The sequence below is a fragment of the Platichthys flesus genome, chromosome 4 (assembly GCF_949316205.1).
Source record: "Platichthys flesus chromosome 4, fPlaFle2.1, whole genome shotgun sequence".
In the NCBI taxonomy this organism is placed as follows: domain Eukaryota; kingdom Metazoa; phylum Chordata; class Actinopteri; order Pleuronectiformes; family Pleuronectidae; genus Platichthys; species Platichthys flesus.
In genome coordinates, this window is record NC_084948.1 from 27,301,599 (window position 1) to 27,318,505 (window position 16,907).

Here is a 16,907-nt window from a genome sequence, read left to right on the forward strand (position 1 = left end):
CCAGTCTTTTAAATTCGATTTATTTGTACTGATTTCCAATAAAATGACTCATCTGTCCTAAAATCTACATTTATTGTACAAACACACAAGTAATTCAACAGCTGTTTCCAAAAACAATAACAACCAGCTGCTCTTATTTCACACTCAGCATCACATGACAATTACAAGACATGTTTCTCGTTTCAATAAACTCCAGAAGAACAACAACAGAAACAAGTGAGACTTTCAAACTGAACAAAGTAAATCCGATGAGCTCCCCACCCCGCCTCTTTCTCTCGTCTGTTTAGTCCAGTTTCTGTGTGAGATCCTGATTCAATGAACCGTGTGCTTCAGTGATCGGCTTCAGCCTATCTCCTGCAGCTGGAATTCAGCTGCAGATGTTTTGGTTCTGTCGCGGTCTCGTCTCCACGTGAAGAACCCCACTGTGATCACCATGAGCGGCAGAGCCACGCAGAGCACGATGTGGCTGATGTGCAGCTGCTCTGGACAAACCGTGAGCGACGAGGGAGTCGGCTCTTGGTCTGTGGTCGGATTCTGGAACAGGAAGCTGGACGTGAAATCCTGAAACGCCGCCCTGCTGTTTCCTGTGGCGTTCACCTGACACCTCCACTTCCTGTGGTTGTCTTCCCTCCGGAGCTTTGTGACCAGGGTGATGTTGCAGCGTGTGCTGCTGATCAGCTCGTACCTGCACAGAGGAGATAATCAGAGAAACACAGCTCACACTCATCTGGTGTTGACACATGTCATCATAAGAACCAACAACAAACTCATGTTGTGTTTTCAAAGCACTGCTCTGCACCAGAGGGGCTGGTCGACACGTTCTTTCATTACCACAAACACAAACTCTCCACACCACAGGTCACATGTGAAAGTGATCATGTTAACAGACAGATGAGAGAAAGGTGAGGACCTGCTCTCTGTGGGCAGCACGGCCCCGGCCTCCGTCACCCAGCTGAGGCTGAACTCGGTGGAGTAGGGCTGACAGCTCCCGGTGTCGTAGTAAGAGAACAGGACGCAGCTCAGGACCAGGTCTCCTCCCGGCTGCAGGTCTGGGATCCCGGACAGGGCAGTGATGGCCACGAGAGAGAGGTAAACGTTATTGATGGAGTTTCCGTCCTGGAAGCAGATGTAGGAGCCGACGTCATCGACCCTGAGGTCACGGAAGCGCAGAGAGCAGTCGGCTGTGATGGACATGCGCTCGCTCTTGTCTGACTCCGCCCTCACTCGGCCCTCTGTGACCTCATGGGTGTAACGCACGTCAGCGCCCTTGTAGAAGGTCCAGGAGACGAGGGAGCAGTCTGAGGAAACCAGGCCGGAACAAGGCAGGAGGGCGTCGCCTCCAACTCGGCTGTACACAAACACTGTGTTTCTGCTGCACCACACACCTGGAAACACAACACATCTGTCAGCAGGTCCCTGTTCACCTGCCTCAGAACATCTTCTCCACCGGCTCCAGATGAACGAGAACGCTGCTACTGAGCTGTGGTCCTGGTTCTGAAGCTGTTCTCACATCACACGCTGCTGATCCTCCTCACACTGGTTCCAGCTCCCTTCACTGACTGAGCTCCTCTGATCAGGGATCACTGCTCGTCCCACACACTCAAAACTAAAGGTGATCCTAGAAATTCATGCTCTGCAGAATTTCATAGAAGAAAAACAACTGAAGGCCCATTAAATTTGACCCATGTATTGTTATTTTATCAACGAGAAACACGTTGTGACTAGAGTCAGTTCACTTTTCACTTCTCTCCAAATCCTCATTGAACCGTTTACAACTGGTCCAACAAGCTGCTGCCAAATCCTCAGATCTTTGCTCTTCATCGAGCTCCTGGTGTTATTCATCACATTCAACCTACGTTCTATCAACTCGGTGACATTTCTAAAAAAACAGATTAAGACTCATTTGTTTTATCTAGTCGGGTTGTGATGTTTGTGCATCGTCTTGCTCTTTGTGTTGAAGTTGAAGTTCTTGTAGCACGTACCTGTGAGGAGCAGGCTGGTGATGAGCAGGACTCTCATGGTGGCTGTTGTCTCGTCGACTCTGTTTGTCTTTGTGCGTCTGCTCCGTCTCACTTCCTGTGTGACAGTGAACTGACCTGGTTCTGTAGATGTCTTCACGTCCTGCTAGAAGACAGCGTTCAGTGAGTGTGGCTCTTTAGAGAGAGGACATGTTTCATCTGTGGTCGGTTTCATGAAAAATATCCTTCCATCAGCAATGATTTCATTTTTAATTCACCGCTGTTACTTTTCTATGTGTGAAATCTCTTTGTTGTTCTTTGACACAGTGGTTTGACCAATAAGTTCTAGTTTCACTGACTCCAGAGCTTCCACCCACATGATGATGAAGATGGTATCAGACCGGTGCTGAGAGGAATGATGATGAAGATCATCCTGAGATGAGGGGGAAAGGACGATGAGTCATCTTATCTTATCTTATCTTCACTTATCTTATCTTCACTGATCATCTCTTATCTTATCTTATCTTATCTTAACTTCACTTATCATCTCTTATCTTATCTTATCTTCACTTATCTTAACTTATCTTATCTTATCTTCACTGATCATCTCTTATCTTATCTTATCTTAACTTCACTTATCATCTCTTATCTTATCTTATCTTCACTAAACTTATCTTATCTTATCTTCATTTATCATCTCTTATCTTCACTTATCTTGTCTTCACTGATCATCTCTTATCTTATCTTAACTTCATTAAACTTATCTTATCTTATCTTCATTTATCTTATCTTAAACTCACTTCAGGTATCCATCTCTCCCACATTGAATCTGGTTCTTTCTTCCAGTTAATGAGGAGTTTTTTCCACCTTTTATCTAAAGAGCCTTTAAATAATGTATATTATGATCTGACCTTAATAATTCAAATGTATTTATATTGTTCAACCTTTCCTGTTGGGGGGGGGGGGGGTGATGTGGACTCACACTGTGGTGAAGCTAATGTACGTACGATTCCACGTCTGACGTTTCTCTGAACAGAGGCAGGAAACTGAACTCGGCCTGATTTTTCACACTGTTTCTGTTTCTGTGAAATTAAATTAAAGTGAAAACTATGAGAGGATCCAACATGTAGAAAACAGTCCGTGGCACTTTGAGATCCAAGCCACTTGCTCACAGTCCTGATTATTATATGTTAAAGATATCAGGACAACAATGTGACCTGACGCTGGCTCTTGAGGACAAGGTCAACAAAGTTATTCAAATGCAACCTCACAGGTGATGAAGGAGCTGATCAGTTTATATTCAACCTCAAAGTCATGGATTTCATCCTGTGGGGACCATGAATGTCAAAATATCCAAACTATCCAGGGCACTGGAACTTTTAAATTAAGATTGATAACTTCATTCAAAGTTAAAGGGCTTTTAACTAAACTATTTTACAAAATCTACGGTCATAGTGTCAATGTATTGTATTTGTGCTGTTTTATTTACATTATTTTACTCCTTTAACTTATTTTACATTTTTCATACAGATTTCTTTTACTTTTTATTCTCTTCCCCTCTTTTATTCTGCTCTTTTTCATCTTTAATTCTCCCCAAAAAATTGAAAAACATCTTTATTTTGAATTGATTTCTATTGATATTGTCTGTGTTATTTTTAATGTCCCAGTTTAGCACATTGAATCTGCCTCTGCAATAAAAGTATTGAATGATATAATAAATGTGAAAAAAACTGCTTTAGACGGTTTTCCTCCTGAAGTTGGTGAATATAAACCATTTGTCAGTATTCGTATAAAAGTTCATACTTAATTTGTAATAATTAATTAGAGTATTGTTTTATCTGCTGGCTTTGATTTTAGATTCTATCATTGATTTGAAACAACACTGTATTATTCAGCTTCTGGTTTTTGAGGTTTTTATTTTCTTGTTTCTCTTCTTACCAGTTGTTTTGAAAGATGCTCTGTAAGTCAAGTTATTATTTATTATTATCTCTGTGGCTCTTGTTGTCAGGACCTGATCTTGTAATCGCTGGAACATTCACTTCAGCATGTTTCTCTAACCGCTGCTGGTTGGTGTTGCTGCTCTCACAGGAAGTGGTTGGACCCGGGGCCGTCATGAACCCTGTCCTGCTCGGTGGGGGGGCCTCGTTCTGCTGACTCACACCTTCAGCTGGCAGCTTCTCAAGCGTCCTGGTGTCTTAGAATCTGGGTCGGGGATTTCTGAGAGTGAGATGTTAATCCCCGCCTGAATTTACCATCAAGTCTAACAAACGTCTTCTACTGTTTTTCAAAGATGGACAATAAATATGTTTTACATTTTAAAGTTAAATATCACGTTTATCATCCACATGGTCATGTTGATGCAGCAGAAACATAAATGATTGAACAATAACTGCTCTGGTTTACTGTTTATTAAACTGAAGCAGCAGTAAAACAGAATATGAAACTAAAGTTACATCTCCAAGCACCAAAATGTAATTTTAGACCAAGGTCGACTTCAGTGGAACTTTCCCTTCACTTTGTCCAGATCAGCACCAAAAGTTACTGATTTCTTTCTTCATCAGCCAACTTGCATTGGATATCTCTTAAGTAGTTTTTGTGAAATCCTGCTGTCACACAAACAGATGGACAGGGGTGAAAACATAACCATCTCTGCATAAGCAAATACCTGTAATAACAAAGCACCTAAAAAAATCATCACTTACAGATGCTCTACTGCCCCCTGCTGTTTAAACCTGTGAGTGAACACAAACATCTCTTTTACTTCGAATGAACAAACATAATTAATCTAAAATATTGTGAAAAAAAATTGGCACCAGGGATTTTAAGAAATATTATTTATTGAACTTCCGCCTGTTTATTTTCCAGACACTTAATAGAAGAATGAAAAATTAATTTGTAATATGTCACCTACATTGATATTCTTAGAGACGAATTAATACAGTCTGTTCTTTTTGTTGTCAATCTGTGTTTGAATTCATTTATTTATCTTTGGTTTAATTTTTCATGTATTACCTGTTTCATTATGCAAATGAGGGCCTGTCTGTCAAAGTGTGTCATGTTCTTCACATATTGGATGATTGACAGATCAACTACACAATATGATTTTTCTTGCATTTAATTGAATATTAATTTATTGTCTGCATCCTTATTCCTTCTCATCTCTTCTTTGCGCAGGTCGGTTCCTCCACAGCTTCACGAGGAGGAAGCCGCCTCCGCCCCGTCACCACCAGGTGAAGACCAGTTTGTGGAAGTAGTCGTATCTCTTGGACAGGAAGCTCTTCTCCACCAGGTGAGGCTTGATGCTCACCTTGTAGCCCTGACTCTCAATGTCCATCTTGACACAGTCCAGCAAGTCTTCAACGGAGAGGGTCGCGGTCCAGGGCCCGAAGGTCACCACCGACTCCTTGGCCGCCTCCAAGCTGTTGATGGCGTCTTCAGAGAGAGCCAGGTCCTCCTCGGTCCTCAGCACGCAGATCAAGATGGAGGAGTGGCGTGCGGCGATGGCCTCGGCTCGGGCGATTCGTATCAGCACCTGGAAGAGAAGGGAAATAACTGCGTTTCATTTGGACTGTTAATAATCTCAGAAGTTTTTATGCAGTCTCTTCATTTAAAGAGGTCATTTGTCAGGAGGTCGATCACAGGAGCTTGAGTTTCTTTGTTTTTGGATCAGTTTGCCGAAGATTCAGCCGATATGAGCGTGTCACAGACCGAGGATCAGTCTTTATGTCTGTCAAAAAGAAAACCTTCAGTTTTCAGATTAAACAAGACATGCATTTATATTTGATGTGTTTACATTATTTAATTTGAGTTCTATGTATTAGGTTTTATTCTGGTTTTCTTTTTATGTATAATACTTACAATAAAGTTTATGATTCATCTGTTAAATATCAAGTATCAGCCTGTTTTACTCCTGATATCGGCATCTCCCCAAACATCCACATCTGTCTGCCTCTTTGTTCCAGTTTCTGATCGTCACACGTCTGTAAAGGCCCAACAAGCAAGAGCCCACATTTAAATTCACTGGATCCAGATTTGGATCTGGATCATTGGTGAAACTGTCTCACAATGAGGAAGAAGGTTAAAAACACTTCCTGGATTGTTTTTGCATTAAACATTAACTCTCAAAGATGAAAACCACCTGATCGACCTCAAACTACATCAACACAACAAAGGGACTTGATGGCGTCCTGAGTTAGAATGAGGTGAACTCGGTGTTGACCCCCACCTCGATGTTTTCTCTGTAGTGAGGGACTCTGGAGAGGAACTGCTGTCGTCCCACCTGCTCCCCGAACATCACAGGAGTTTCCTCCAGCAGTTTGACGAGTGCTTTGATGTTGTAGTACACTGCCTCCCTGTGAACCTGCACACACACACACACACACACACACACACAAACACACACACTGTGGAACACTCCAAGAACATATTTCCTTCAAGAATTCTCCAACGCAGGTGATTTGTAAGTAAACGACGGGACTCGAACCTCCAGGACGTGCTCGGTGGGCAGCCGCTCTGACCTCATGAACTCCAGCACGGCCCCGAAGTGGGATCCGTCCCGGTCGATGACGAAGCACCCCTGTGCGTCCGTGCGTAGCTTGGCGTGTCCGCTGAACAGCTCGGCCAGTGTGGAGCTGGGGTGTTTCCTCAGCGTGTGCAGAGAGGTGCTGAACACGTGACCGCCCACGTTCAGCTGCACCACCGGGGACGCCTGGGGGGGGGGGACCACCATTCACTGTGAACTCTTCTTCTCTTAGTTCCACTGAACATCACACACACACCAGGACGACTCCACATCCTGCTCCTGCTCCAGATCCCAGTCTAATCTAAACCATCACGTTTATTATTGTAACACAGCTGATACTGTACAGTTAAACACACAGACACACACACACACACACACACACACAAACAGAAGGTGGGCGGCAGCTGCAGTCGCCTACACGTTGATTTGCTCAGGCTGATAAGACCACATGCCTCTGAGCTGTGTCAGAGAGAAACTCCCAGTTCCAGCAGCTGGTCCCAGTTTCTTCATGTGTTGATCAGGGCGTCAGAATTAAAAGCTGCTGGTTTTTAAGCAGTGGTGGAAAATTCATTCACTTGGTTCAGTCCCTCAGTTTTGAAATTTGAACAAAATTCTACTCCTTTAATCAAATACATTTATTGAATAGGTACAATTGTACTTTTCTAGGTAAAGTTAATGAATCATAATATATATATGAATATATTATATATAATAGACTATACAGACTAAACCAGATGTTCCCATATTTCCTGACATTTCTCAGTTTTCTAAAATGGCTTTAAATTCAGAATTTACAAAGATCCTTAATCTCAGTCACTAATATTCATGTAACTTCACATTTATATTAAAGTTTCAGGAAGTTTAAATTAAAGGAGGAAAAGGAACAAGATAAACAAACTGGTCTCAGGAGTTTCCCCAGTTTGAAAACCGCCTTAAACAAACTGAGCTGTGTCACAGAAGAGAAGAGAGAGAGGAACAGAAGGTGTTTGGTTCAGGACCCTTCAGGATCCGTCACGTGATCAGAGCCCCACAGCTGGACCCCCCCCCCCCCCCCCCCCCCTGTGAAGATCCTCCAGATGAGACAGATGTGCAGCTCTTACTGTGTGTGCAGGTGCAGACTGTTTTCCAGGTGACTTCAGGTCCGGAAGACTCATCTTGTCCACAGCTCGTCCAGATGCATGCTGGGACTTTATACACCGCTCCACAGGTAGCAGCCAGGGGGCGTGGTCTAACACGGACCTGATGCTTGAGTGATGACAAGAGGAGTCACTCGGTTGTAAAATGTCTCGACCACTTTCTTGGCCATTATTCCATATGGGTTAATTGATAATTATTAATTTACTTCAAACTCTGCTGGATTTTTTAGGTACTGTTTTTTGAAAACTAATTTCTTTGCTTTACTTCTTGACCCCACGGACAAAAGAGACTGAAGTTATTATCACTATGTTGTGTTTTGTTATGTTTTTTGTTGAACACAGACTTTGTGGTTCATGACATCATATTGCGACTTCATGTACAGAAACACATCACATTCATGAGACTATTATGACTCTACACATGTTTACTTTAATGGTTAGCTCGGCTGAATTAATGGTCTGAAATAAAAACAATAAAAGGTTAAATGTCGAGGTTCAGCTCTATCCATGGCAACAAGTCAGGTTTCTTATATATCAACAGCTTCAAACAAATGAGCATCATTTATAACTTATCGAATTAAAAAATTACATGAAATATAATCAGTTTTGTAAACATGATTTGATTGTGTATGAAAGTTTGTTTACAAATTACATGTAAATATTTTAGATAAATGTTTAGATGAACACTGATGACTTGGTGAATATAATTGATCATGCATAGAGTTGCAAACAAGCGGTACATTTTCGGTAAATTGGAAACTTTGCAGAAACTTTTCAAGGGAAGTTAAGCTCAGGAATTTGGGGAATAAAAAAAAAAAAAAAGAAATACGCAAATTAGACGCTGAGCAATAAAAACATCAGTCAAAACTCTATTTTAAAGTTATATGGAATGCAGCACACGCTGCACGTTGGATTTCAACTCTGCATTGTGCATTTCTCCATCACATAAACAGATAATTCCCAGCATCCTTCACACTACAGCAGAGCTATTGAGGCCTGCTGTAGTGTGCAGGACTAAGTTTCGATTATATTACTGGGGAAAATATATAAGCATGCTGATTCTATTCATTTCTCCTTCAATTGTAAAATATTTTTAAAGACGATTCCAATTGTTTAGCTAACTATTTATATCTCTGGCATTGCTTTAGTGTTTTTTACAAGATTTTTTCTCATCTTATTCTACAGAGCAATGCCACGTGCACTATCTCATGTGTGGAGACATTTCACCACAGCCAATGTAGAAGGAAAGGCTGTGTACATTTGCAAATACTGTGCAAAGACCTATGTTAAGATAACGAGAGATAACGACGCTGCAGCCGACCTCTGACCTGAAGACACTTCGAAAAGAAGGAGTCTCTCCACCTCGGGTGTAAAGACGACCCTCACATGAGATGATGAGAACCAGGATCTACAAACATGGATCTCAGCAGGTTTGTTGAAAGTCACATGTTGTGGATTGAAGCTGTTCCAACACATCAGCCTCCAGGTGAGCTTCCCTCGGACCCGCACACGTTCAAACTGCTGTTTAATCACTGTCATGATGTTTTTCACAGATTCTACGGGATGAGAAATGTAGAAGGAACATGTGATGATCTGTGAAACCAGTCGTCTCTGTGCACAGTGGGTCCTGGTGGGCTTCAGACCCTGACCAAGGTGGAACCAGCTGACAGGTCTACATGGGTTTCTGCTGCTTGTGTGAGAGTCACATGGTGCAGGCGAGTCCGAGCGTCCCAGAGAATAACATAAAGTATAGATTCATTTTACTGTATGAATGAAAACACTTTTACAGACACAATCATTTTGCTTCATATTTATATTTCAACGTAAAAAAGGTCAAAACTCTGTTTCTGTTTCATAGTTTTTATTATTTGATCACATTATTAAAATCACATCACTCGGCTGCTGTTGAATAAACACTTTTACAGACAGAATCATTTTGGCTTCATCACATCAAACAGACGAATGTTCATATATGTTGGATTATTTCATATGTGAACAGACTTTATGTGATTAAACATGAATCATGTCTCATGTATGAGTTTTAATAAAGTTTGTTGAATGTGAACAATGATCAGCTGTTATTGATAAATGTGTTTTTATGTGGATCTTCATCAGTTTGCTCGACTTCATGGATCCACACAAAATCTAAATGATAGAAAACATTTTCCATGAAAGTAAAAAACAAACCACAGATAAAGATCAGAAAATAATCAAAACTTTTAACACACGTGGAAAAGTCGACAGGAGAAATAAAAATGAGTGAGAAGTTAAAGGAGAAATAAACAAAGCTTCAGAATAACGAGTTTAACTTTTAAATTCAGCAGATTTCTCTTGAAGAAATAAAGATGATGAATAAAATCTTTATCTCTAACGGCTCTGATCCAGAGTCACAGAGACTTTCACAGGTAACAGCTTCAATGGATCTCTAATGTAAAAGATTGGAAACATCTTCTGAGTGAAAGTGTGTCTGAAGGTGTGAATGTGTTTGTTAGTATCAGGATCAGAGAACGACAGTTCTCCTCTGTTCCAGTCCAGTTTCACTCTGATCCTCTGGATCTTCTGCACAGAGAGATCAGATGATCCTGATGGTGACCATGCTGAGTATTTACCTTCATAGAACGATATTCTCAAGTATCCAGACAGATCTTTTCCCTTCCTCTGGACAGACTCTGCTCTTACACCCAGTGACCAGTAAGTACTGTCTCCAACCAGGACGTCCCAGCTGTGAGTCCCTGAGTTAAAACCCTCAGATCCCAGGACTGAGGGGTAATAATCAAACCTCTCTGGATTGTCAGGAAGCTTCTGTCTCTCTCCTCCTCTCAAACTGGTCAGATCTTCAGACAGTACGAGTTCTGGATGAGCAGAGTTTGGGTCCAGAACCACAGGACTGTAGGAGACCACGTCCTTCATCTTGTTCCAGATGTTGAAGCTCAGGTTGCCCAGATGTTTGGCCTTGTCTATCAGAGCTCCTGAGGCCAGCTGTGGATCATCCAGCAGGGGGCGCTGCTGGACTCGTTCCACTGCAGCCTTGTAGTTGAGCAGGAACGAGACGTCTTCAGCTCTCAGCTCGTCCTCTGTGGTTCTGATTGTGTCTGAAAGAGACGTTATGTCTCTGCTCAGAGACTCAATCTTCTCCTTCATCATCAGACTCTTCTGCTCCTCTTCCTCCCTCAGTGCAGCCATCCTGGCCTCCTCTTCCTCCTCCAGAAACTGATGAAGCTTTTTAAACTGCTCCTTGATCTGCGTCTCTGTGAGTCCGGCCTGGACCTTAATGTGTTCTGCTGTTTGTTCAAACTCGACTTTAACACGTTCAAAACTCTGTAACTTCTCCTTCAAGGGCTCCAGAGTTTCCTGAAGCTGCTTCTTGTGTTGTGGTGCAGCTTCATCGATGGGTCTGATTGTGTGGTCGGTGTGTTTCTCTGAATCTCTGCAGACGAGACACACTGGCTGCTGATGGTCCAGACAGAAGAGTCTGAGTTTCTCTGAGTGCAGACTGCAGAGAGCAGGTGAAGAGCTCTGATCTCTCTCCAGTAAGAAGGTCTCACACAGGTTCTTTAACGCCAGGTTAGGTGGTAAATCCTTTGAATGTCTTCTCTTACAAAGTGGACACTCTTTTACTTCTTTGTCTTTCCACCAGCTCTCCACACAGTCTTTACAGAAGCTGTGGCTACATGACAGAATGACAGGATCTCTGAAGACATCATGGCAGACGGGACAGCAGAGATCCTCTTCTAATCTGGAAGCCATTGAGTCTCCAGGTGAAGCTGAAAACAGACAGTCAGTCAGTCACAGCTCCATGAACTTCACTGAGGTTCACTTCCCCTCTGAGTCGAGGTGTTTGTTAAACTCACGGTCAGTGTGTGGAGCGTCGGCAGGTTGTAGTTTGACTCTTCTCTCCTGTAGCTGGACTCACTCAGGACGTTTGGTCTGGTTTGGTTCAGTTTGGTTTGGAAGGTGAATGTGATCGTCTGGTTTTCAGCCTGCGTCTCTTCAGGGAGGAACAGATGCTTCCTGGTTTCTCTGGTGTGTCAGGACACGATTGTTAAAAGTAATTCAAGCCTTGGATTTGATAACTGGTCAAAAGTCATTTGGCAGCAACAAGTTCACACAGACAAGAGACTTGGTTGTGAAATAGCTGCTTGAATGTGATCGTTATCTGATCAGTGTTCAAAATTCAGAGGTCGTTCTGCCAGAGAGTGAAAGTGAAAGTTAAATATTAACAGGAAGTGCAGGGGGGGGGGGGGGGGTCTCTTTAATGAGAGCTGACGTCTCATTAAAGAGACAGAAGCAAAGTCATAAGTTTGATGAAAATAAATTCATCAAACCTATGAACATATTTTCTCTACTAATTCGACTTGTGATGAATATTCATGTGAAGTGCTGCAGGTGATGGAAGTCACGCTTCAGGGAAACCATGTTTAAAATAACACATGAGATGAGATGATGAGAACCAGGATCTACAAACATGGATCTCAGCAGGTTTGTTGAAAGTCACATTTTGTGGATTGATGCTGTTCCAACACATCAGCCTCCAGGTGAGCTTCCCTCGGACCCGCACACGTTTATAGATTTTGTGCTGAAATGTTTTCCAATGCTGCGTTGATGTTGTTGGTTTTATCTCAATGTGCGTACAAACAGACACACACAGACACAGACACAGACACACACACACACTCACCTCTGACCTTTTCCCAACAGCAGTCTGGTTTGTCTTTAATGGTCGTTGATGGTCACTGACTTGCTCCCATGCTGACAGCTGCACTGTCTCACTTTACTTCTTGAAACTCACATTTAACTGATGATTTACAAACTGTACAAGATGTCAACTCTTCATTAAACCAACAATCTGCAGTAAGTTACAGCCTCGTCTCCTGATATGGTCTCACACTCATGTCTGATCCTCTCAGGGTCAAGTTCTTAGAAACATCAACTCTTCAATGCAACAAATAACCAAGTTTCACTGTCGATGATGAAGCGGAGCTCAGCCCTCGACTGCACAGAGAGAGAAATGGACGTGAGAGCAGTGAGGGCAGCGAGCAGCTCCACAGTGATGAGGGAATCATGTTGTTTATAACACACGGAAGCTCTTTGCAGTTCAGGAGTGAACATGTTGGGTGGAGCCACCTCCTCTCAGTCCCTGTGAGCCAGAGGCTGATTCACAGAGAGGAAACACAAGACACTGGTTCAAAGAAAGTGTCATAAACTATCTTTAAAATCAATCTTATTATTAATCACAGGTTTAAAGAGGAGAGCAGTTGATATTTGTTTGAAATAACAAAGACAGATAATTACTTATTAACTAAAAGACCATCAGGATTTTCATCCTTTAGAACATTATACAACAAGATATGAAAACAGAGATGTGATATTAATGAATATGAGGTGACGTGAACTCACTGAACAACATTAATACAGCAGAGACTGTCTCATAGGTTCTATATCTGTATCAGTGAATCAGTGCAGACGGACAGGAAAACAACCTGCTGCTCAGAGCTGGGAGGTGACTTTTAACACACACACACAAAATGACACACAAACCAGGAGAGATTTTAAGAGAAACAAATACAAATGAGTAAATTAGAATGAAATAACATCTAAAGTGAGCAGAGGATTAGTCAGCAGCAGGAAGTGAACACCGTGGAAACAGTCCAATGATCAGGTGCTTTGAACAGAAGGAGCTAACACACTGGAGGTGATGAGGCGTCTGATCAAGATGAAACCAGCTCAGATTGATAAATCTTTCTGATGAAAATGTTCATAGCTCAGCTCCTTTAGAATATAAAATATTGAATCTTCTGTAACTGAACTTTCTCTAGTGGTGATGGAATCAGTCACAAGAAATAGCAGCAGAGTGAGACCTCTCTTCGTGTTAGGAAGCAGGTGACTTATTTGTGTACTGCAAACAGATCTCAGATCATGAAGTCAGAAAAAGGAACTGTGATTAAATCTTTATCATTCTTAAAGACTAGAGGAGTTTAGATGAACCCTGCCCAATAATCAACCAAAGTTCTAATAAATTAATCAGTAGCAGAAATTAATATTATGGCAAAATAAAGAATTTATTTCCTATCAACAGTAAGAGAAAGTTCAGTTAAACATCTTTTCTTCTTTGGATTTTTGGTGCTAAACGAGTTGAGTAACTAACAAAACCTGTTTTAATTCAGTAGCTCAACTTTTACCTCACACAAACAAAGTGACCACAACACGTTTAAGTGTATTTTCCAGATTTTATTGTTTTTGTACACAAAAATCACCGTGTGTTGTTTCCATCTGGTAGAATGGTTGAAAACCTGTAAAAAAAAAAAACACAAAAAATACACAATTTAAATACCAGCTCTAAACCAAAAGGTCAATAAGAGCCTCCTGAACCAGAAAACTAATTCCTTTGTTTCTTGATAAAGGAACGTGACTAACTTTTCAGTGGAAGCATCAATTAATATAATGAATGTAGATTCTGTGAAAGCTGTGATTTACTCCACATCTATGGTTCAGAGCTGTTGTGCTGTCCTACTCCACCATCACATCATTTAATTTCCCTCCACTTTCAGCAGCAGCTCAAACTTTGATCCTTCTCAGACAAATGCCTCGAAATGTCTTCACCTGAAAAGAACTCGCTGCTCTGAGGAACCGGAGCAGAACCACAGAACGTGACTCTGAACCAGTTCCCACAGAACAGACTGAGTCCTGATCCGACTCGTCATCGTATCATCACTGAAGGGATCAGATCTAACTGGATCTTATTTAATGGGACTATTCACTCGTCCTCAGATTAAGAGAACAATCCACAAGCTGTCACCTGACCAGCACAGCCCAGATCACTGAGGAACTTTAGTAGGATTATTATTATTATCATTATTAATCATATTCTCATTCAGTTAATGTCACTATAAACCCTGTCTCTTACCCTCTTATGCAGTGGGCACAGGTGTTCCCCCCTGGGGCATGACGGGCGCCTCTGGCTTGGCCCCCTTCTGCTCTGAGATGGGTGTGGTGGGCAGGGACTCCTCCTTGGGCTCCACGATGCTCACGTGGTCGGGCAGGGGCTTCTTGGGGCCGATCTTACCGCTGGGGTCCCAGGGCAGCATGATCTTCACCTTGATGCCCAGCACACCTGAGGACAAGCAACAAGTTCAAGTATGAAGTGGCACCAGGAGAAGTTCCATCCTCCTGTAAAGTCTGGGATCATCAGGTGTGTGGAGATCCACTCACCCTGCCTCAGCAGGACGTGGCGGACGGCTGTGTCGACGTAGTAGTTGACCGGGTCTCCGCTGTGGATCATCAGGCCGTCAACGAACTTCATGGACTTTGCCCTCTGACCTCTCAGCTTGCCAGACACCACCACCTCACAGCCCTTAGCACCGCTCTCCATGATGAACCTCAGAACACCATAGCAGGCCCTGAAGGAACAGACGGATAAAAGAACGTCTCACTGAAAAGTTGTGTTGAGAACATTTACGTGTGACGCTGGTTTTAAACTTAATGTGCAGAAGTGTTGAAGTGGTTATAGGCAGTGTGTACATGTACAAGTCTTATAAAAAGCAAATATCAACACTAAACTTCAGGATTATTTCTTCATCTTATGGCTCTAGTCAGTTTGTGGGCCTGTTATTAACAGACAGATTTCCAGCACATTAGCGTCAGTAGCAGCTAAACCGACACGTGTCTGTGCTGCTCCTTCTCAGACAAATGCCTCGAAATGTCTTCACCTGAAAAGAACTCGCTGCTCTGAGGAACCGGAGCAGAACCACAGAACGTGACTCTGAACCAGTTCCCACAGAACAGACTGAGTCCTGTTCCGACTCGTCATCGTATCATCACTGAAGGGATCAGAACCTCTAACAGTTCTCCTGGGCTGATTGAGAAGATACCAGATGTTCCGTGATGTGAACATAACCAATCTTCTCTCAATCTGATTATTGTTGGAGTTGGACTATTAAGTTTGAATTTCTTTTTCAAGATAAACTGAGCAGGTGACAGATGACTTAAACACGTCTGTGATGGTTAAAGTTCCAGAGCAGCTTACCTCCGAACAGCCAGGCCTCCGAGCAGCTTGTAGCGCAGAGACTCTGCCTGAGCGATGGCACACAAACCACGGGTGGCGACCTTCTCAGCATACAGCTGCAGAGAGGAGACACAGTCAAACACCAACCAACCCGACATGAAGACGTGAAGATGGCTCCTAAACTCACTGAGTCGGAGAACCAGTCGTTACACTGCGTCCTACGAATTACACGAATCCTTCTTTCAGGAAGATATTCACTACCATCAGTAAATTATAAATACTCGTTGACCCTTCTCAGACAAATGCCTCTGTGTCTTCACGTGAAGACTCGCTGCTCTGAGGAACTGGAGCAGAACCACAGAACGTGGACCTGAACCAGTTCACCCAGAACCAGACTGAGTCCTGTTCCGTCTCGTCATCGTATCATCACTGAAGGGAGGACGACCAAATGGGTCTTAATATTTGACTACAGTAATAGATTACTTCACTGTAGTCCAGGCTTATGTAGTGTGTCACGTTTGGTCTGGAAAGTTTGAGCAAACTTTAAAACTACTTAGAGAATAAAGGAAAATTTGTGAGATGTTAAATTCGGAAATTAGATTTTAATCAGAATTGAAGGTGAACAGTCAAATTAAAAGTGTGGATTTGAACGACTGCTTAAAGATTACAAAACTGTAATTCTATTAAAGACGTGCAGTTAACAAAAGACTTTCTCTTGCTGCATTTAAAGAAGTGAGTTGAGTTTGAGCTGAAGCTCGTGCACGTACCTCCACGCTGCCCTCAGGGAAGCCGAACCTCTTCTGGACCACAGCGGTCAGCTCTCTGATCCGACGCCCCTTCTCTCCCAGGACGTACTGGGTTCTGCAGACAAGACATGGTGGTTACAACCTCATCCACAGACTCATGAGGTTCACTAGTGAAACAAGCTCAGTATGTATAATAACCACGAACCAGAAAACTCTTTACTTCTTGACTGAAAATGAAAATATGAAACATTTCAGTGGAAGCATACAAATTACATGTAAATATTTTAGATAAATGTTGAGATGAACACTGATGACTAATTTATCATAAATAGAGTTTCAAAGGGTGGGTAAATTTCCGGAAACTTTCCATGGGAAGTTAAGCTCAGGAATTTGGGGAATTTTGAAAAAGAAATACGCAAATTAGACGCTGAGCAATAAAAACATCTTTCAAAACTCTATTTTAAAGATGTATGGAATGCAGCACATGCTGCACGTTGAATTTCAACACTCCACTGTGCATTTCTCCATCACATGCACAGATAA

The 16,907-nt window shown here is 42.4% G+C and overlaps 4 protein-coding genes and 3 non-coding genes across 7 annotated transcripts; all 7 read right to left on the reverse strand.

Moving 5' to 3' along the window:
- Position 1: 1 nt before the first annotated feature.
- Positions 2–2,166, reverse strand: LOC133952298 (uncharacterized). Its single transcript, XM_062386681.1, has 3 exons — positions 1,983–2,166; positions 911–1,385; positions 2–685 (listed from the first exon to the last, which is right to left on the reverse strand). The coding sequence occupies exons 1-3, from the start codon at positions 2,017–2,019 to the stop codon at positions 343–345; spliced, it is 855 nt and encodes a 284-aa protein (XP_062242665.1). The 5' UTR covers positions 2,020–2,166; the 3' UTR covers positions 2–342.
- A 2,185-nt stretch (positions 2,167–4,351) lies between these two features.
- On the reverse strand, positions 4,352–7,649 carry kctd14 (potassium channel tetramerization domain containing 14). Its single transcript, XM_062386682.1, has 4 exons — positions 7,581–7,649; positions 6,442–6,666; positions 6,184–6,318; positions 4,352–5,490 (listed from the first exon to the last, which is right to left on the reverse strand). The coding sequence occupies exons 1-4, from the start codon at positions 7,632–7,634 to the stop codon at positions 5,179–5,181; spliced, it is 726 nt and encodes a 241-aa protein (XP_062242666.1). The 5' UTR covers positions 7,635–7,649; the 3' UTR covers positions 4,352–5,178.
- A 1,835-nt stretch (positions 7,650–9,484) lies between these two features.
- Positions 9,485–11,790, reverse strand: LOC133952338 (E3 ubiquitin-protein ligase TRIM39-like). Its single transcript, XM_062386746.1, has 2 exons — positions 11,468–11,790; positions 9,485–11,380 (listed from the first exon to the last, which is right to left on the reverse strand). Exon 2 carries the CDS (start codon positions 11,361–11,363, stop codon positions 9,984–9,986), a length of 1,380 nt encoding a protein of 459 aa, XP_062242730.1. The 5' UTR covers positions 11,364–11,380; positions 11,468–11,790; the 3' UTR covers positions 9,485–9,983.
- Positions 11,791–13,829: 2,039 nt separating this feature from the next.
- Positions 13,830–16,528, reverse strand: LOC133952000 (small ribosomal subunit protein uS3-like). Its single transcript, XM_062386273.1, has 5 exons — positions 16,386–16,528; positions 15,640–15,734; positions 14,826–15,013; positions 14,521–14,727; positions 13,830–13,906 (listed from the first exon to the last, which is right to left on the reverse strand). Exons 3-4 carry the CDS (start codon positions 14,983–14,985, stop codon positions 14,525–14,527), a joined length of 363 nt encoding a protein of 120 aa, XP_062242257.1. The 5' UTR covers positions 14,986–15,013; positions 15,640–15,734; positions 16,386–16,528; the 3' UTR covers positions 13,830–13,906; positions 14,521–14,524.
- LOC133952513 (small nucleolar RNA SNORD15) lies at positions 14,184–14,333 on the reverse strand. Its single transcript, XR_009920621.1, has one exon. It is a non-coding gene; the product is annotated as a small nucleolar RNA SNORD15 (small nucleolar RNA).
- Positions 15,290–15,439, reverse strand: LOC133952510 (small nucleolar RNA SNORD15). Its single transcript, XR_009920618.1, has one exon. It is a non-coding gene; the product is annotated as a small nucleolar RNA SNORD15 (small nucleolar RNA).
- Positions 15,908–16,053, reverse strand: LOC133952507 (small nucleolar RNA SNORD15). The gene has a single exon (XR_009920615.1). It is a non-coding gene; the product is annotated as a small nucleolar RNA SNORD15 (small nucleolar RNA).
- Positions 16,529–16,907: the final 379 nt, after the last annotated feature.

Excerpts from the sequence above, each read along its gene's own strand:
- LOC133952298 (XM_062386681.1), bottom strand. The coding sequence starts at position 2,019 with ATGAGAGTCCTGCTCATCACCAGCCTGCTCCTCACAG. Across the intron at positions 1,386-1,982 it reads CACCAGCCTGCTCCTCACAG|GTGTGTGGTGCAGCAGAAAC; the intron begins GTACGTGCTACA and ends TTGTGTTTCCAG. Across the intron at positions 686-910 it reads GTGCTGCCCACAGAGAGCAG|GTACGAGCTGATCAGCAGCA; the intron begins GTCCTCACCTTT and ends TCCTCTGTGCAG.
- kctd14 (XM_062386682.1), bottom strand. The coding sequence starts at position 7,634 with ATGAGTCTTCCGGACCTGAAGTCACCTGGAAAACAGTCTGCACCTGCA. Across the intron at positions 6,667-7,580 it reads AGTCTGCACCTGCACACACA|GCGTCCCCGGTGGTGCAGCT; the intron begins GTAAGAGCTGCA and ends CCCCCCCCCCAG. Across the intron at positions 6,319-6,441 it reads CCACCGAGCACGTCCTGGAG|GTTCACAGGGAGGCAGTGTA; the intron begins GTTCGAGTCCCG and ends GTGTGTGTGCAG.
- LOC133952338 (XM_062386746.1), bottom strand. The coding sequence starts at position 11,363 with ATGGCTTCCAGATTAGAAGAGGATCTCTGCTGTCCCGTCTGCCATGAT.
- LOC133952000 (XM_062386273.1), bottom strand. The coding sequence starts at position 14,985 with ATGGAGAGCGGTGCTAAGGGCTGTGAGGTGGTGGTGTCTGGCAAGCTG. Across the intron at positions 14,728-14,825 it reads CCACGTCCTGCTGAGGCAGG|GTGTGCTGGGCATCAAGGTG; the intron begins GTGAGTGGATCT and ends GCTTGTCCTCAG.